Here is a 20910-nt window from a genome sequence, read left to right as displayed (position 1 = left end):
TACAGAAAATTACTTTTGATCCACAGGATCTTCAACAAAGTCACCTTATGTAACTTTCAGTACCTGCAGAATCACAAGTTGAGTGATGTTGGAAGGGAGCTCTTTGACATCATTGAATCCAGCCTGCTTGACCAAAGCATGGTGATCTAGATCTTGTCCAGTTGACTTTTGAGTATCTCCAAGGATGGAGATGCCACAAGTTCCCAGGGCAGCCTATTCCACTGTTCAGCCACCCTCATGGTAAAAACCAAACAAAACAACAGCAAAACAACCCCAAAAACCTATATCTAAATGGAGTTTAATGTATTTCAGTTTGTGTCCATTGCCTCTTGGCTTGTCACTGAGCACTGCCCAGAGGAGTCTGGCTCCATCTTTACACACTCACATCAATTATTTATATACATTGATAAGGTCTCCCCTGAGCCTTCTCCAGGGTGACCAGCCCCAGCTCTCTCAGCCTTGCCCTTTGTGATACGTGCTCCAGTCTCTAATCATCCTTGTGGCTCTTTGCCGGGTGTACTCCAGTATGTCCATGCCTCTCATTCTGACGGGCCACATTACTGCTGCTGTGTCTCAGCAGTGCTGAGTGGGAGGGGTTCACCTCCCTCAGCCTGCTGGAAATGCTCTTCCTGATTCAGCTCAAGACACTGTTGACTGCCTTTGCTGCAAAGGAACTTTGGTGGCTTAGGTTTGATTTGGTGCCCACCAGGACCTCCAGGGCTTTTTCTGCCCAGCTGCCTTCCAGCCTGTTGGCCTCCAATACATGCTGGTGCATGGGGTTATTTCTTTCTCAGTGTAGTACTTTCTACCTCACTTTGTTGAGCTTTATGAGATCCCGCTTTGCCTGTATCTCCACAAGATATATTACTGATATATCAGCCACTCCTCACAGTTTTGTATCATCTATAAACTTGCTGCTATCACCCCATGGATCTCTTTCCCATCTTCTTGGACTGTGAAATTTTCTGGCCTTCCTCTTCATCTGTTCTCTTGGTGGCCTTCAATCACCAGAAGCCTCAAGCAAGGAAGGAGCCCATCTCCTGCTGTCCCAGCCTCAGTGAGAGAGCCTAGACCCCCTCAGGGCCTCAGAACTATATCCACTGGCACCTCCATCTGAGCTTGAGTAGTAGATGATAGGGGAAGAATGAGAACATGTAATAACCTTCATTCCTGCAAAAGAACTCCTTTTTAGACGCTGGGTCACTTTTTTCTCTTCTTAGTCACTCTTAATGTCAGACAAGAACGTGATTGAAGTTTTCAGTTCCTTAAGTGCTCTGGGTTATTTTGAATGTTGAGAACTATTCCTATTCTGTGGGGCTTATTTTAACTCGCATTTGAAATTACATGCCAATAATTTATAGTGGACCAGGCTTCTGTTAGGGGCAGTTAGTAATCACCAAGTGAATGGATGTATTAGCACGTCACCCTGGTATATATCAACCTCGTCTCCCATAAAACACAGTGGCAGCTGTGAATACACTTAGTGCAGCTTTTTAAAAAGAAAATAGATCCAGCAAGGCATGTATTCAGAAGATCCCTTCTACCAAGGATCATTGCCATACTGTTTTATTTTTGGAATATGCATTAACATGGCATGGAAAAACCATGGATCCATGTGGAGGTGTTAACAGCCATAAAATTGGCTGCTTCCTGTACTTGTTGCTATGAGGTGTGATCTTAGTTTGGAAACTCCTGTGTAAATGCATGTATTTGTCTTAGGATTCTGTTTCCTAGCAAGCCGTGACACAGTGCAAAATGTGCTGCATTTGCTGTGGCTGGCCCTCTTAACCTGTCAGTATAATTTATGGGAACACTTCCCAACACCTTCTGCTGCTAATGGTCTCTCAAAGTCCTGCAGAAAAGGCTAGTTCTGCCTCCTAATTTTGAGTCATGATGGTGGCACTATTTGTCTCTTTTCTGGATCTATTTTGGATTTATGTCTGGCCAAGGGATTAAAAGAGCTGCTATTAAAGCAGAAACATCTGCTGGGGCTTTATGTGCTGCTGGCTTGCCAAGTTCAGCAGCAAGCCAAACTACAGCTGATGGGCTCAGCCCTCCACAGGTGTCACTGCAGTTACAGGAGAATGACTGTAAGGGAAATTGGGCTGCTGAAAGCTCTAAACAAAATAATAAATAAATAAATAAAACCCCTTCAGCAACTCTAGAAAGCTGTTAGGAGACTATGGTTGGGGTCATTAGCAAATAACAGAAACAAATCCTGCTGAAGTGGTGGTGAATATCTGAATTCCCCCGTGTCCCTGGTTGCTGCAGCATCATGAGATGTGCCTCCTCCCATTCTACCTGCAGGCTTCCTATCGTGTTTTGCATGCTGCCAGGCAGCACAGACACAGTGATTTTAAATGCTGTTAGAAAACCTGATTTTGTGTAACCATCTGAATATTTTCATGATTCAGTCACATCGTGGCAATCTTGTTTGTGGGCAGACATGGGTGAGGCAGATGATTGTTTTGACATGGACTCTTTTTGAAGCAGAGGAATTCAAAACAATCCTTTAAAATTCCTTGTAAAGGTTTTGTTCTGATGCAATTGTAATAACTTGAAATAATCACTCTTATGACACTGGAGACATGGGAACCGACATCTTGGATGAACTTGAGCTGCATCTGAGCACTGCCCAGCCTCCATCCTGGATGTGTACTTGCAGTTTCAGAGAAGCATGCCAGAAAACTCACAACTGGCAACAGTGGGTCTCTGATACATTTCCATAGCCTATTTGTCTGTATTTACTTTTTATTTAGGATTTTTGTTATTTTTTAAAATGTCCAGTTACTCCCTTAGTTTTGCCAAGCATTTTGATTCAGGTGCCGAATACTACAGTCAAATTACTGACAAAGCATTGACTTCATTTACCTTTTTACAGAGGGCTACACCTGGCCATATAGTTCATTCTCCCTCTCACCTCCCCCACTGCAATCATAGAATGGAGGTCAGCACTTCAGCAGCAAAAGCTAAAACTGCTACAACTGGAGTTAAAGAAGAGTTCTGTTACTGAGGAGTGAGTAGAAGACTGTTACAGTTGGCAGAGCTCACTGCTAGAGGAATAGATAATTGCATGTGAATGTGCATATGCAATTTATTAAATTATTATCAGTTCTTTTCTAATTTTGTAAATGTTCCTATTCCAACCAGTTCTATCCAGTGATTACAAGAAAATTTGCTGTTCTGGTCAGAAAGCACAAGGCCAAATTCTCTCATATATCCCAATATGTTTCTTGCCTTCCAAGAAACTGGCTGACTGAGAATAAAGTTGTTTTAGAAATATTTCAGCTGTGTTTAGTGGTTTAAATAAAAAGCCTGGGCTATGGGAAATGCCTAACATTTTTCCGTGGTGGAAAATTTTAATGTTCCTTGAAAACCTCAAGAAAATATTCTTGAACCGTCTCCTTTCCCCAAAGAACACAAGTATGTGAGATAAGAAATAATTCCTTTGTAATTACTCATTTCCCCTCACAACACTCATAAAAGAGTAATCATACTGAAAGTGACATAAATCTGTTTCCATTTCTGGCAATATAGTTAGTAAGTATAATTTTGGAAAACTGCACTTTAGCAACAAAGACTTCTTTTTCCTAAACTAAAAAAAAAAACCCAAAAACAAAACAAAAGAAAACAACAAACAAACAAGCAAACAAAACCCTCACAAAAACAAAGAAAAAACCCAAACAAAAAACTCACAAAAAAACCAAACACACCCCCCCCCAAAGAAAAAACAAAACAACAAAACAAACAAAAAAATACCCCACCAAAACGAAGCCCAACATTATTTTTTCCAGAGATGGTTGTCTAAATAGGTGTAAGGAAGTTAGTATTACATAGGAAGTATTAATTTGTTTTTAGGTAGTAATTGAATAGTTAATTAAATATTTAAGTCTCTCAATAGCAAACCTCCCAAATGCTCCATGATACACTCTGTTCCTTGCTGAGATGTACTAATGCAGTGCTGGACTTGCAGCTACTAAAACTGAATCTACACAGGGATGTTTCTTGGGATAAATGCTTGCATACAAACTATTAGTTACACAATACATTGAATTCAGTGATGAAAGTGTGGTAAGAAATTAATCTTTCCCTATTTCCCCAAATTTCATTCTTGTTTTCTACTCCCACATGTAGGTCACTGGAACTCTTTGGTGGGAAGGGATTGTAAAACAGCATTACTGAAATGATCCAAAAGCAAGACTTCAAAACCATTAATTTGACTGTGAATTATTTCAATAAGTTTGTTTTTAACAGGAACAAATGACCGAGGTTGAATGATTGTGGGGGAATTTTTAATTTGCCCCTGAGCACCACCTTAAGGTACCCCTGTGCTCCTTGAGGGCAGCGTGGTCCAGCACATGGCCCAGCTCTTCCATGGCTGCAAAGCCAAGGAAGAAACAACCAAGAGCTTTTACTTTATGCAAAAGTAAGACATGACCCCGTCTTGTCAGTGGTGTCTTGTCTGCTTTGTCACTGTGACACTGCTTGTTTCATGGCTGAGTGGATTCATCACAAGTATCTGTGTACTGCAAGCGTGGCTACAGGCTGTACCTTCCAAGACGTACTGTCAGCAAGTGCTGTGTGTTGGTGATGGAATTAATGCACCAAGGCAGTAGTTTCAGAATAGGTGTCTAACCTAAATTAACACTTTCTGAGAGGAAAGGAGATGGCTGCACCTAATAGAAGCTAATGTCATGTTTTGTCAGCCTGTGGAATATAAAACTAATTGTTGGATCTGCGCAGCAAAGTAATGAGGAGCTTGAAAATGTAACTGATAAGCAGAGTGATTATAGACTAATGAGCAGGATGTTTGTGGTATATTGAAGGACTAATGAAGGGCTGCAAAAGATAACTGCGATGGTATACAGTGAGATAGGCAGAGTAGGAATGTTTAAATACAGGACAGAAAGATTATGTAGTAGATACTAAAGACACAGTGCTGCTAACTGTTGGAGTTTGAGCAGCTGTGTGTGTGCATTGTGCAGATGAAGCAATTAACCAAAACCAGTACCTGATAAATGCATGACAGAAGATACTAGTAAGGGAAAAAAATACAGTATTTAAATCCATATTGTATAATTCAGGTACCTCCATCAGGTAACAGCCCCATCTGCACAAAGAGCTCTGTCTGTCACTGTCCACGTTCTCTCATAAGAAAACGTGAGTGGTTGCTATTCTTGTGTGAAGCGTTGGGTCCAGACAGCCCTGAGACAGGATGGTTCCTGAAAAATGTGGACCTCAAAACACTTTCTTCAAAGGTAACTGCAACATCAGGGTAGAAGATTGTAGCCTGACATGCCAGTGTGGGGCCCAGTCAGGTTTGGTACCGTGTGGTGTCCGAAGACCCAGCTGTGTGTGCTGCAAAACAAGATCATGTCGTATTGGTCACTGTGACATTGGCAGCCGGAGTTCCTGAGGAAAGATCTGACTCTCTAAAGTCACCTGCCATGGTAATCCTGGATTTTACTGTTGCCTACAGAGGACTGCTTTTCCTTCCACTGTGGCCAGTTGAATTATATAGGTTTAATGCCTTGAATAAAAGCCTAATTCTAGGATATGTGATGCTTATGATCCTCCCCGAGTCTTCACTTGATGCAAATGCAGTCTTTTGTGTCCTTTTTTTTTTCTCCTGTGGAATTTTTTAGGTCAGCCATTTGCAATCAAATATATATGGACATTAATACTTGTAATTATTGGAGGGAGTCTCTATAACTGGTGCAAAGTTGCACCATGTCCTATACACAGCAGAGCATTACAGAACAAGTCACTTCAACTAAAAAGACACTTGGGATTACCAACTCTAAAAAATATCTATGCTATCAGATATATGATCAATATATGGTATCAATAATTGATAAGTGGAAACAGGACATATTCATCTCTAATGTTTTTGGGAAAAGAAGGTAAACCCTCTACTGCCTAAATATGAAGTTGCTAATATATTTATATGTTACCTCTTGCCTACACAATTGATTCTTTAGTGTAAAACTGGATTAAGGAAGTGGCATTTCCAAATTTTTGGCTTTGGGAAGAAAAAATGTGTAATTTCCAAAGGGCTCAGTTTTCTGGAAAGTAGAGAGAGAGGTATTTCCAAAAAGTACTCCAGCAAAGCTGATAGCTGATTAATAATCTGTTAATTGGATTGCTGGGTGTTAATTGGATTTCTAGGAGTCCTACTCTCCTACAGCCTTTGAAGAATCATCTGCATGAATTCCTCAATATATGAGTTGGGTGTTGGAATCCAATGTTAAAATGTGTTCGTACTCTGAAGAAAGGCTTTGGGGTTTTGGAGGTTTTTGGTTCTGTTTGAAGGGATTTTATGAGGCTAATCGAGGCCTCTGCAATTCCCACATTGGACATCTAAAAGCCCTTGAAGGCTTCTGTGCTGTTTAAGTGAAAATGATGAGTTAGTTTTCCACTTTGTTAATGATGTTCCTCTGGTTTCTTCCCTTTCAGTAGGTTTGTCCTAGTATTTGTTGTTGGAAACTCTCATATATCTGTTTTAGATACTACATCAGCCAGTTCTTCATTACTCTGCTGTAGCTGTCTATTTTCCTTGCAGATATTTGAGGTACAGTTGACTGTGTTGTTATTATTCAGGTGAGGGACCAGAACACAAAGGAAATCCTACTGTTAGATGTAAGTCTGTCACAGAGCAAGAACCTAAAATAATTTCTCCTGCATTTTAACGTTCATGCTGTAAATCTTGAACTGTTCTGCTGACTGAAAGGAGGGGAAGGTGGGAAGATATTTGCAATAGAGTCTGGAAAAAAATTAAGTGGGAAGCAGTCAAGTGAGTTTTATCTACAGATCCACTCTTCCTTGATTCTCTAATGTGCATCTCAATTGAATCTTTTTTTTTTTTCCAACAATTTACCAATTTTCTAAACCAGCAGATCTTTTGTATTCTTTTCTTTCAAAGGCTTTTTTGTTGTTGTTTCACCAGTTAAGTAATCCATGAGTCATTTGAAATCTTTTTATTGTTGTCTTCCAGGATTTTAAGTTAATGGAGCTTGAAAAATATGACTCATTTGACTAGAATGGATCTTGAGTTAGTCTTCAAGAAGAAAAAGTAGAGGAAATCTGCTGAACATGTGTGTTAAGTGTTCCAACCATTCTCTTCCTAGTGTGTCTCTTCAATTCATTTGGGGGGAAAAAAAAAAAAAAAAAAAAAAGGAAGAAGGCATTATTTTTTTGCAGTTGATGTGTTCTTTGAGTATTAAATTTGATTTGGAAATGCAATTTCCATCTCTAAGAATCTTCATTAACATCATAGTATATTAATTTTAACTTTTCTTATATATTTTTAAATATCGACTTGTAAATATAAACTGGAAAATCAAGTAATAATGAGCAATGTTGAATCATAGGTGTGAATCATCAGAGGAGAGCTGTATGATGATAGCGAAGTTCAGAAAAGCAAACATTTGCTTCATGTCTCTTTTGGTATCTGCTAAATTTCTTCTTATCAATATTTCTGTTGGAAGATATCCAGATCCCATGTTTACATACAGTTCCAAATTCTGTTAGACATTTATTTTAGTTCAAATCTAGAAAGGTTACATTTTTGAGGATGAGACCCAAATTTACACAGAACTTAGGGGTTTGGGGAGTTTTATTTAATCAGGGTACATTTCTCTACCCCCTGGAAGTTTTCCCAAATATTTTTTTGTGATCACAATATTAAGCTAAAAAGACCTAATTATGCCTGGGCTGTAATATCATTGTATGATTTTGAGGACTCTTAACTGAACATGCTGTTCTTACAGTGAGAACAGATTAAAAAACAAAACTAAACTAAACAAAACTAAACAAAACCCCCCCCCCCCCCCAAATAATAAAAAAAAATCAACAACAACAACAAAAAACCAGCACAGTTTTCAGCAGAAATATGTACATAACTTCCAAAGAAGCTCCTAGCCACAAGCTGTCAGGCTCAGGTTGTGTGATGTCTGCATCAGTATGTGAGTAATCATGTTGTCTCACCATGATTCTAACACCTGATTACTGGAAGACGTGTTTCCTGTGAATCCTCCGCTGAGTTTTGCTCAATGAAGAAACATCTGTAGCCTGTAGTGCATGGGTGGATACAAAGCAGCAGGAAGCAGCCTGTGTACAGCTTGCTGTTTGCCCTGCAATGCCTCACATAAAGCCAAAATTCTAGTTAACTGTGTCCAGGCCCCTTAGAACTGCAGCTCAGACCCTTCTTTACAAAGGCAGTCTGTACCCTTCTTGCTCTGGTCTATGGAGTTCTGCTGTTGTGCTGCCATATAATAAATTGTGGTGTGGGAGGAAGTTTTACTCATCTCATCAGGTACATGTGTATCCTCTTTCCATTATAACTTGAAATATCTTTTCATGATTTTTAGGGAGGAAAGAGAATATGTTTATCCTAATAAAAGCAGATTACTCCTGTGGAGTTTTTCTGCCTCCTTAACACTCTTGACAAAGCGTGAGTTTGGTTCCTAACAGAAAAAAAAAAAAAAAAAAAAAAAAAAAAAAAAAAAAAAATCTCACTGAGACTGGAAAACTGTAAAGGGCTCCTCATCTCCTTAATTTTGATAATGTACATTTGAAATATACGATCATAGAATTCATCCTCCCCAAACCTGTCTGTAGCTCAGTAGCTCAATTAAAGGATATTCTGTTCTAGTTGCATGCTACAAAGTGTTAGTTCTTTATATATGCAGAGTCAGGAACTTGGATGTTATATCTTAAGTGAAAAAGTTGAGGTGACCTGTTTTCTCTAGGTTATAGTAGATTTGGAAAACCAATTATTTTGCACAGTGCCTCCCTTGAATGATGTCCTTGAACTATGTCCTCTTGTGCATGAATGTCTCAAAGAATGGCTGACATTTCTGGGCTCTCTCAAATCTGGGCTATGGTAAAAAAGATCTGGAAGTCAGAATACATTTCTCCATAGATCCACAGATCTTCTTCCAATCATGGTCTTCCTGCTTAGGCATGGTGTACTTTTCAGGAGATGCAGTTGCCTATTTTCTTAGGCTGGAAATGGATTTATTTTTCCCCTTGAGATTGCTTATTTTTATCTGAAAAAAAAATTTTTTTTGACTGTACAGTTTTATTACATTTGTCTGAAAATGCCATAGTTATCTTAGTGCTCCGTTCTTGTTAAAACCTTGTTCTTTTTTTTACAGTACTTTCTGTAAGTCACGAGAATTTGAAGGAAAATTTCTGGACTGGAACTTTTTATCTTGAAACTTACATATCTTTTTGGGCTTCCTGCCTTTACTCTTTTCACACGTTGACACAGTTGCCATAGTGCCCCTCACATGGTGTCACTCTCCAGTGGTCCCATTGTATTAATCCTGTAACTGCCTCTTCAAAGTAAATTGAATCATCTTTAAGGTTCAGAGATTTATTTCAGGATGTTATTACTGGGCTAGCCACTGACCTGATATTCTTCCCTCAAAGAGAATAGTCTAGGTTATATTTCCATCATACATACTTGTTCTGCATGGTTTCATCCCATTTGTCCGAAGTTGGTATTTTTAGTCTTTGCTTTAATTTCTTTCTCTCAAATACCCCTGGCATATTAGGTTTACCACTGTCCATCCTATTCCCCTTAGAATTCTAATTAGTTCTGTGCTGAACACCCACTTGTACACTGCAGTTGTATGTGTTTCATATCTACATATTTATTTGTCAAAATTGAATTGCTGTGATTCAGTTAATTCTCTAATGCATCACTGTATATCTGCAAAGAAAGCAACATTGTGGGGGAAAAAAAAACCCAGATCAAATGTATTCAGATAATGCTATAAAATGGTCAGACTCTCAGCTTTAGGCTGTGAGGATGGCCTGAATGCCAGAGTCTTATGGCCAGTTGGGTTTTTAAACTGGTGGAGAAGGAAAAAAAACAAGGTAAATGTGAACTTTTCTTGGTATTCCTTAGAACCCTTTCCAGGCATGTCACTGTCTGCCCACTACGCTTGGTGATGCCAAAGACACAGAAAGCTGCTCCATTCACAGCAGCTGAAAGTTCCTGTGTCTTGTGGAAAGCTGGGTTGGTGAAAGCACAGGAGGCGCCTCTGGCTTCATACAACATGCCCTATGACTTCAGTGCCATTCTGGGTGACACTGGCACATAGGTGGGACGCTCATGGCAGCCTTCTGTGGGCACCAGCCCTTCAGGGAATAACCTGCCTCACGTGACGTGGAGGAGACGTCAGGCAGTCAGCTGCTCCTCAGTGTGTACACACTCAGCCAGGGATTTGGTTTTTCACTGCTCTCTCTTGTTGTACTCAGTCATGCTCCTGCAAACAAAACCGCTCCTGCAGTGGCTGCCCTGGGTGAGGAGCAGAAGGCAGCACAGCCGGCTGGGGAGCAATGAGCAAGCTAGAAAGGGGCTGTAGGGCAGAAAGCCTTGCACAGACAGTGCGGTGCCACACTGAGGGGGCCAGTCTTGTCTTGCTTCTCTTGGACATGAGAGCTTTTGAATGCTCCCAGTTGTTTGAATGATGAAGAGTTCCTGGGCAGGGTACGATCAGCCCTGTTTGTTATTCCAGGGATAGAAAAGGGTGCACAGAGTGGAAGTCCTCGCACCAACTCTCTGTCCTAGGGAGTGCTTCTTGGTGAAGAAGGGACAAGTGCCTTAAATGTGTGTGAGTCCCTTTCAAATGCAAAATGAATAACTATAGATATGGAGAGGACATATGGTACAATTTGATCCTAAACAGAACAAGCAACGTCTCATCCAAAGTGATTTAAATTTGGATGTGACTTGCTTTGAATTTCACTAACTTTTCCTTATACTAACATTTTACTTGTCTGATCTTTTTATAATTGGCATTGGCAATACAATTGCCCAGCATGGATGCCATTTTTCACTGCAGGCTTTTCAGAAACATGGAACAAATTCTGCAGAGTGCCCACATTTGAAATACTCATGGAGATGTGTGTGTGACATACTGATGGCCAAATGCTGACTTTCATTTTTTAAATTCAAAATTCAGTGATCTCTGAAAAAGAGCTGAAGAACTGGATGGGATGCCTTTATCCAGTACTAATTCTGCTAGAGGTCTATTGTGAGTCTTCTGGATCTTGGGCCAAATTCTTCTCTTATGCAACAGCAGGCTCTGAAGTCAACTCTTCTTTTTCTGCATAGCTGAGGAGGTGCTGTTAGTACTTGCCAATGAGTCTGTGCTCTTCAAAACTCTTTTTTTCCACCTTGTGGGTGGTGATGAAAGGTGTACATGTCAGGCTTCTGTCACTGCACAGAAAAAAATAAACTGGCACTGCAGAGAACTTCAAAGTACAGAGAGAACTAGCCAGTTTTTTTCAAACCTAGAACCTAGTTTCCTTAATAGTAGTGGGTTACTTTCAGTAGTTAGTGAGCTCCGAAAAGGGCAAAAGGATGGCAGAGAAACGTTGAAAATGGACAGTTGGTGCACAGAGGGGTTTTCTTTGCAGAGTTTCAGTGCTGATGGCTTTAGAAGAGAGCACTTACAGATGTTTGATTTCTTTCAGGTCTTCAGATTTTGGGACATTATACACAAAGTTGAATCTGCAGCCTGGGATTGCCACTGTTATTGACAATTTCTACATTTGTTCCACCAACAAAAAGAAGGTATGTGGCAGAAAACCATTTTTGTAGTGCAGCTGAGATTCAGCAACTATGTGAAGTGTGTTTTGCAGGTATTCAGAATATAGGAAACTGGTTTTCACAATGTTGAAGATCACCTTTGTTGCATTTGGAACATACTGATGTGGGATATTTTGTTCCTGAATAATACAGACAGAAAAAAAATACCTTGATGGACATGGAAACCTTATGAGGTCGTTGACTCATATGACTCCTGGAAATCAAGCTCTCTTAGTGTTTTCCATGCAAATGAAAAAGGAAATTCTCAATGGGACTAACATTCAAAATCTTCATCCTTTATGCACAAGGTTCTCTGCATGTTCCTTAATATAAAGTATAAGGATTGGGCAGGGTGCAATTTATAATGTGCTTATCCTGTGTAGAACCTTAATTAAATAAATATTAAAAACCCCTCTCCTTGAAGCTTTCTTAAGAAATGTTCTTGCATCATTACTAAAAAGTAAAATGCTTTTCTTGGAACCCAGGAAGGTTAAGTGGACTTTATGAGTGAGAGCGAAATTGACTAGAGTATTTACAATGGATGTCATATTAGAAGCAACAGGAAGAATGATTATGAGAGAAAAAAAACACATTAACAGCACTTCTATGTCTTCAAAGTGCCTGTAATTTGAACAGCAAGAATTTTTAAGTACAATATGAAACACAAGCACAGTAGGTCTTTCATGAAATAAGAATTTTCTCTTGAGGGACTTTTAAATCCAGTGTGATACAGAAACACTGATTTCAGTTAGAGGTCACTCATTGGAAGAACAATGTTTGTTGTGTTTGTCTGTCTGTTTTACTTAGTCAAAAGTCAGTGGAACTCAGTGAGGCTGCCTCAATGATTAAGTACATATTGTATTTCTCTTGAAATTATCACTGGAATTTTGTGCCCAAGCTGTGCTATGTCTGAGCTTGGTAATATATTTTTAATCTGCTGCAAAGCCAGAAATTATTTTTTTTGTTTCTTGAAGTGGAACTGCCAACAAGCATGAAGTTTCTTCAGATTGCATATCTCAGATATGCAACCTACTGGTGGTTTCGAGTCCAAAAGAATAAAATCAAAAATCTTTACCCATCTCAGTTTCTGGAATAAAAGCTAGAAGGATGAACTGGGTGACAGCCCCATGGAGGATCTTTCCCAGCTCAGTCAGCTGCACTACCAAAGCCTGCCCAAGAACAAGGGTTCAGTGACAATATGGTTGTGCCACTTGTGTGAAAAAATAAACAGCAGTAATATCACTGCTAGATTTCAAGCCTGAATGACACACCAGTGTTCACAAGAATCCTCATGTTAATCCTGTTGAAGAAAAATCTGTATTTTTACTGAATTTCACAAGTTGAAGTTCTTAGATATACAAACCCTGCTTAATAAACTATTATGATATTGAAAGTCCCTTAGAGTCAATATAAATATGCTATTTTTATGTGCATATTTGCTTCTACGAATATGTTGTCTATTAGTATACAAACAACAAAAACATCAGAGCAGAAAGGATATCTAGCACCTTTAAATGATACCAGAGGGAGATATATTAGTACATGCAAATACATATACATGCATACATACTAAAATAAGGAAAGCAGTGGGGTTGCACGCTTTAATGGCTTCAGACTGTTCTTGGAGGTTTCACAGTCACGTGTCGAAGGTAAGAGGGAAGTATTTATGTTGTAAGAGCTTTGTCTGTTGTAATGGGAAATTTTAGGTGCTGGACCTTTGATTAGGGCACTAAGACTATGTTGATCTCACACAAGTCATTTGTGACGATGGAGGAACATGTCTCCCTGTCTATTTCAGCACAGTTGCACTGCGGTGGAATAGAATATTTAGAGCTCTGACTCCCTTTTCTAAGCTGAGCAGAACTCAGGGTTTCACTTGTTCTTGATGTTACTTCAGATCATTATGGTGTGGGTTTTCTTTAGCCAGTTCACATCTTTTAAAATGTACTGAAAATGGAAACTGGAGTTCTGACTGTGTATACTGGAACTGAATGTGCACTTTAAATTTAAAGCATAAGTAGTCCCATGCTACCACTTAGCATTTAGTGACTAGGAAAATACATGAAAGCAAAGATAAAAGACATTTATAGGGATTTTTAATACTTAGCATATTAAGAAGTGTTCTATGATTTAATTTAATTTAGCCATTTTTTTCCTCCTCTGTGGAAGAACAGATACTGCACCTTTAAAGCTCATCATTCCCACCTCAGTGTTATCAGAGCATTAACCACACCTGATTTAAGTTCTGTAGCGTTAGTTATCTGGTCAAGCTCTCTCCCTCTACAATTAAAAAAAAAACCCAAAAAACAAAACAAAACAAAGGTATTTCCAGGCAGTTCATACTGTTTAAATCATAGTTCTTCATGAGAATTCTATGAGAATAAAGTTGAATGATCTTGTGGATGTCTCTGTAACTGACTTTGTGACTATTGTGGGTCTGAACAGAATCAAACTGTGGCTTCCTACAAAGACATAGAAAGAAGTGGGTCATGGTTTAGCTAGCACTTAAGTACCACACTGCCTTTGGCTCACTTCATCCACTAGTGAATCCACAATCCCGGGGCCTGTGGATTCTTCTCATCAAGTCCATGGACTTGTGCAGCTTCAGGTTCCTTAGATGGTCTCGAACCTGTTCTCCTCCTACCATGGCAAGTCCTCCACTCTCCCAGTCCCAGCCTTTGCCTTCTATGATTTAGTTGGTGTGACTAGAGCTCTTGTGGGTCAAGAAACAAACACAAAGTGGGAGATAATTTGTTTGTTTGTTTTGAAATGCAATTAAATTAAATATCTGCTCCTAGTCTAGTTCTTGGGCTGATGTAATTTTTGGGGTTCATGGCTTCCAGTGCACCAGCTCCTGGAGTGGCTTAGACTTTCACTCAACTTACCTCCGCTCTGTGAGCTGCAACTATACCAGACAGACCAATGGACTTCTAAGTGAACTTTATACAGTGACTGTGAAATTGTACTGGAAAATTTCTGTGAATTACTCTAATTTTCATTTTCTTAAGATGTCTTGAAAATAATGCAGTTGATGAAGAAGTGCATTAGCAAAAGGTACAACAGCATCCTTTTCACATAGTACTATATTGGAAAGGGATTGTATAAAAAACCCCACAAGGTTCTAAGGTAAAATATAGGAATGTTGGGGACTAAATAAGCTGGAGGAACTGTGGAAATCATCCGTAAACCCCACTACATTCATTCAAGAAGCAGTGCATTCCTTTTCTCTCTTAGCCTTCTGTGAACAAGTTGTGATCAGTCCTGTTCATAGGCCTAAGTTAAGAATCAGGAAGGAGTTGTATCAAGGTCATGTCTACACAATCTTTTGACAGTTGAGGTAAATTCATTCACTCTGTGTCTTTTTTCTGGCTGAAGGCAGCAGAACAGTAATGCAGAAATTGTGTTGCTGCAATTACCAGGGGGCTCAAGCTATGAAACCCAGTTTTGACAAATTATGGCAAATCTCTGAGGGTAGAACTTTAGAGGGCTTTGTTTGCTGCTCTGAATGGACCTTTCTGATGAAATCATGGGATGGAGGCATGAACTGTGGCTGTATTGTTTGTGAGTCAGAGTTGAATTGTGGTCAGCCACCTGCACAAGTAGAAAATGCTTTCTCCTACCTGCAAATGACCAAGTAGGATCATAGATCATCACCCTAAATGCTATGAAATAGCAGAGTAGTAGGCAAGGTCACACTCTAATTAAGAGTTCACGCTTCCTAAGGATGCATTAATATTTGCTTTGCATTCTGTCTGGTTTTACTGTAGTATAAACCAGCAGCTAAAGACACAGATACGGTTTTGCGAAGCTGTAGAGTAGTGGAGTCCTGCTCCTACCTAAGCTCCCTGATGCTAACTTTTTTGATTTGAAGCACTTTTTCATTGATCTGTGTCACAAAATAGCCTTTCCTTATGCAGCCTTGAAGTGTTGTGCAGTGATAAAGAGATGTCCCTGCACTTTAAAAAACAGAATTTATGTGATTATCTCCTTTTCAGTAATTAGCACACGCTAATAGTGTAAATGGTGCAGGAAACTCATCATGTACCATGTGCAGGAAATAATTTGCTTTGTGTTCTCTGTTTCCCAAACCAGCATTTTAATTGTGATTTGAAAGTGTGATGTACCTGGTTTATAGAGTATGGGATTAAGGTTTCCATAGAGTCAATGTGGAATCAGGTGAACAAAGTTAAATCTTTCTACAGAAGAAAAAAGTTAGCAGAATTTAGTTACACTGAGCTGAATTATCAATAAAATATTTAACATTTTGGGGGGGCATATATGCTGTTAGATGTAGAAATTACATATTTGATTTTATGTAGTGTTGCTGGGGAGGAGTTGAATGAACACACTGATTTTTTCCCTCACATTCAGTGCATATTTTAATTTTAATTTGTGCTAATGCAATTGGTGCATTCACCCTTCTGTTTATATGCTTTTGGAAAACAAGCAGATAGGCAGTTGTATTCAGGCTTTTGATATTAAGAGAAAATAAATGTTGATTGTGAATACACTAACTTGTTAGTTAAGTGGGTTGAACACTTCCATTTCTCAGCTGTCACAATAACCAATAGCTGCATGTTTTTCCAAACTGAAAGGCAAGGTGACAAACATGAATTCTTCCTTGCCAAACAAGGCAGAACACTTAAGATACTAATAAGGATATAGGCTATATACACTATTTTAACTCCTGATAATTTAAATAGTATGAATTACACTTTGCAAAAGAGTATTTGCCAGAGCTATGAAAGCATTTTCCAAGATGCAATTGTTATGAGCAATGTTTGTAAGCACTTACAGGTAAATGTAGTCCTACATCATTTTGACATTTGTCTTTCAGAGCAGAACAATTGCTTGTGGAATCTGTCAAAATGCAGTATGACTGCATTAACTTTTAAGGAATTGTTCTACTCAAGTATCAGTTTCCTTAGAGACCATGCCAGAACATCTGCAAATATAGAGTGGAATTATCTTACACTTTTACTAGTAGTCAGCTAAGGAATATTCCTTTCAACAAGGTGAGTAGTTACTTGAGGAACATTTCCCTGTGAAATTACAGAATATGAGTCTGTATGTTGAGATCTCTACCATGATGTGTTGTTGCCTTATAAGCAGTGTCACCATTCAGTTTTATTCCAGTGATGCACCATCAGAGCACTGATGTGACCTGACTACATAATTTTGCTTAAGGCTTAAGTCCGTGACTGTTCAGTTTCTCTTCAGATATTCCAGATCCTATCAGAAATATGGCCAATAATTGCCTCTTTTCTTTTTTCCCCACCCATACTTTGCTAGTTGGTAAATTGCTGTGAGAGGCAGTCCTGGGCAGAAATCCCAGATTTTATTCACACACAACTGAAGAGCAGTTGCTTCGTTGACAACCAGGAAGCTGCTAAATGCAAGTGGAACTCAAACAGTCAGAGCTTTCATTGAGCTGTTAGCTGGAGTCCACAGCAGAGGTTCATCCAACACCACCAAACCCACGACATACATGGGGAGGATTTGATGGATGCTGTTTGATGGGGTGTGACTATGTATATGTGGAAAAAAATAGGATAAAGCTTTGATAAACAGAGTGGAACTGTTGAAAATTAAAGCTGTGGAAGAAACAATGGCATGGGATCTAGCTATTAGAGCAATATTTGAGTTATTTACTGGCTAAATGGAGGGTAGGAGCCATAACTTTCCAGCTGGACTGATTTCTGCTGTGGTGAGAAACCAGGACTTTTTCATGCTTGTATGTAAACAGGGCTGCATAAAGAATGAGTAACTCCTATGTCATTGTCATATTCTAACTCCTTATAACCCTTTCAATAAGTGGGAGGTAGGGGCAGTTTTACTGTTCTATTCGAGAGTGACCTCTCTCCTAATCAGTAGATTATGAATGTATTTTCCTACATAGTGTGACTGAAAAGGGTTTAATATAGTTTTCTTTCCATCAAAACTCTTTCTGTGCATTTCTCCATCCTGTTCTTGTATGTGCAGAGCTAGAAAGAATCCCCAGCTCTTGTTGATCATGATAGGTATGTCATTGAATACCTTTTTGAATGCATGTCTACTAAAATATTGAACCATGCAAACTGAAGCTGCCTCTGAAATTTTTGGGTCAATTACTCTCTTGGAACCAATAAATATTCCACAGTCCAGCACCTGAAGCACACTGTCATTAAAGGCTGTGCTAGATATTAAAAAAAAAGGAAAGAAAACAAGCCACAAAAACCAGCCAAGCCAACAGACCTAACAATATAAATGCACAGTAGAATGCCATGACTAGCATGTATTTCCCACCATATGCATGATAATTGTTCATCAAGGTAGAAGATGTGTGAGCTAAATGGCTGCATGCTGGAACAGACATTCTGTGTTATTATTCTGTCCTAGAATTCATTTGATGCTTAGAGATCTCAATTGAAGTTTTTGAGACTGACCTTCCACTGTGATTTTGTAGCCTAATGTGCAACTTTTGCATTCTCTTCTGCTCAGGCATACAATTATTCTGAGGAAAAATAAGCCTGTCTTTGCGGTATGCTCATTATAGATGCTTTTGTTCTGTTTTTATGAATGTCCTGTCTAAAACTCATTAGTCATAAAAGCAGACCAACAACTACCAAAAAGACGTCATGTTAAATTAAGTTTACTGTAGTGAAGCCAAAAATAAAATGACTAGTCGGTGGGAGTACAACATAAAAAAGATTTATGTGAAAATGGAAAAGACCTCCAAGCAACTGTTAAGAGACCATTGTGCATATGATTCTGCACTTGAGGGACATCTATTTTCCTCCCAGTAATTCTGGAAAGAGAAGGATTCCGAGCATCGTATTTTCAGCAAGGTTTTATTTGCTATTATGATGAGCAGGGGTCATTGCTCAGAGAAATAGGAACAGTCAATCAAGAGCGTGCAGCAGAAAGCAGGTCTGAAGCTGCCCTCAGCACCTGGGGGAGGGTGTGCTGCTGGGGGGGTGGCTGGTCAGAGGGAATGGGAATGCACAGAGGGAATGGGAATGTTCCATGCGGGTGGGGTTTAAGATCTGGGATTTTGATTTGCTATGTCTAAAAATAAGGGTAATTTTGCAAAATTTAGACCAGGTTGTTATTTCAAAGCTCATTATTTTAAAATGTAGATTCTTAGACCTAATTCTAAATTTGAACCATATGCCAGTGAAAAATACAGAGGGGGTGGGAGTGTGTGGATTTGCTGTGCAGGACACCCAGACAAGTTGTGTGTTTCCTTTGTCCAGCCTGCCCATTGACCTGAAAGTACTTCTGAAATCCTTCTCTGCTTGAGATAACAACTAAGGGAAGAAGCAAACTCAAATAATCAACCATAAATGTCTGCAGTAGATCTCTGGACTTGAGTGAGACCTGAATGAGGCTTTTCTCCAGCATGGCAGAGAATTTCTTGTGCGCTAGCAAAAGCTACAACAGTCTTCTAATCAACAGTTATGAGGACCATGCATTTTTTTTTGTTTTTTTTTTTTTTTTTTAAGTTATATGTTTCCAGGTGGGTATCATCCTGGAAGATTTTCTAATGCAATATGGAACTTGCAGAATTAAATATAGCAAGGAGGCAAATCATAATATATGGGATAGTGTCCAAAGGAGAGGGTGTCCATATGAAGAGTGAATAGAGAGTTACTCAATCTGCATTAATTCTGTCACAGGTAAAGCAAGCAAGAAAGAAAGATGTGCTGCATTAGTGGTGCTGAATCCTAGCAAGAAGAAACAGGAGAAAAGAGAGAAAAGATAACTGAAAAGAGGAAATGGTAAAGGACTGGTAGCAAGCCTCTTACTGTACTCAGTAAATACTTAGGTGGTTGCCAAATCTGCTTGGATGAAATGGCTACATGTAAGTCTAGAGAACAGAGTCAGGTTTCTGTTGAACTGGCATAGGCGAGATGAGGGTTTTCTGTGACTGATTTAGATTATCTGTATCAATTGCAATTATCCTGTATGTTGAGTTTACTGTTGTCTAATTGTTTACTGAACACCACAACGTGCCAAGAACCTGTATCATGTTGCAGAAGGGAGGAAATTTGGAACTTTCATCTTAACTCAGAGTCTAATGGCAAGAACCAGTAGGTCCATGTTCAGGAGGTTATAAAACTGCTAAATTGTATTCAGCAAGAGATGAGTACCATTCAGGAGGTTTGCAAGGACAGTATACAGTAGGTGTTTTCCCCAGACAGCTGAAGAAAATAATGGTGTAGTGTGTTTGAAACATATTCCTCATGCTTGCTGATGGATCGTCTGCTTCTCCTGGACACCTGTGTGTTTCCTTCTCATTTCCCCAGTGATGGAACGGCGAATGAGTCCCAGCTTCCACGCTTCATGCTATGCTAGTGTTGTCCAATCTACTGGTGTGTCAAATCCTGCTTCTCTTTGTTGCTGTTCAGCTTCCCTTGTGCTGACTACACAGGCTTCTCTGGCTCTCTCAGTAGAAGAGATGCTGCAGGACTTTTTTCCCCAGGGTTGGCATGGAAGCACAGTGGAAATGAGCAGGGTTTAAATGATGGCAATTTTGCAGGGCTGGCAGTGTGCTCTCCCAGAATCCCTGGGGCTGCTGCCCCCCGATCTGCCAGGAGAAAAACTGATGTTAAACCAGTCAGTTTCTGCAATCTGCCTGTCAGGACACAAGCAGGGCTTCTAAACTGTTGTGGAAATCAAGTATTCCAGTGACTTTGTTTATTCTACTCTCCTTGTGGCATTTACTAGAAGGGATGAATGCAACGGTTTGCTTACATAATTCTGTTTTGCTTAACTCATTCTTGTTTCTAATTTTGAAATGAGATCTGACTCCCAGTAGACCCAGCACCCTGCAGCAGTAGCAAACATCTACTGAAAAAGCAGGACCTGTGTGGTAAATCTGTTCTAATGCAGCCTGCACCCATATGTTTGAGCACGGTCAGCAAAAATTCAGGCAAAGATAAAACAGGATTTTAATTTGGGTTGGGTTTTTTTTTCACATTATGTGTTTCTGTCAGAGAAAGATTCTTCCTCCTGGAAACTGGAATCTCACATTCAAATAAGACACCTCTAAAACATTCTTGACGTGGTCTCTGGGGCTTGTGCTAGAGACAGATTTTTTTTTCCGTCTGTGGGAGTAATGCGCTAGGTTGCTGCCATTCCTTCATAGCAGAAGATTGCTATGAAATGAATGGTGGATTCTCCTTAAAACTGCCCTTTTAGTTTTGTGGAGGGATTTGTGCAAGCTTGTTTAAGTTTGTGACTAGCAGGTATTTCTTTCTTCACCCCTTTTTTTGGTGGGTTTTTTTTTTTGGTAACCTTTTTGGTAACCTCTTTCTGCTTTC

General features: G+C 39.4%; 1 protein-coding gene across 5 annotated transcripts in view; it reads left to right on the top strand.

The window, feature by feature from the left end:
• SORCS2 (sortilin related VPS10 domain containing receptor 2) overlaps nucleotides 1-20910 on the top strand; it is a 546714-nt gene that overhangs the window by 291960 nt on the left and 233844 nt on the right. For all 5 annotated transcript variants that reach the window (XM_040064563.1, XM_040064561.1, XM_040064559.1 and 2 more), the window contains exon 3: nucleotides 11491-11590. In XM_040064563.1, coding sequence (XP_039920497.1) covers nucleotides 11491-11590 — 100 coding nt within the window. The remainder of the gene's footprint in view (nucleotides 1-11490; nucleotides 11591-20910) is intronic.

This window comes from Hirundo rustica, chromosome 5, assembly GCF_015227805.2.
Source record: "Hirundo rustica isolate bHirRus1 chromosome 5, bHirRus1.pri.v3, whole genome shotgun sequence".
Lineage (NCBI taxonomy): Eukaryota > Metazoa > Chordata > Aves > Passeriformes > Hirundinidae > Hirundo > Hirundo rustica.
The sequence above is the reverse complement of the archived record's forward strand: the minus strand, read 5'-3'. Positions and strand labels throughout refer to the sequence as shown.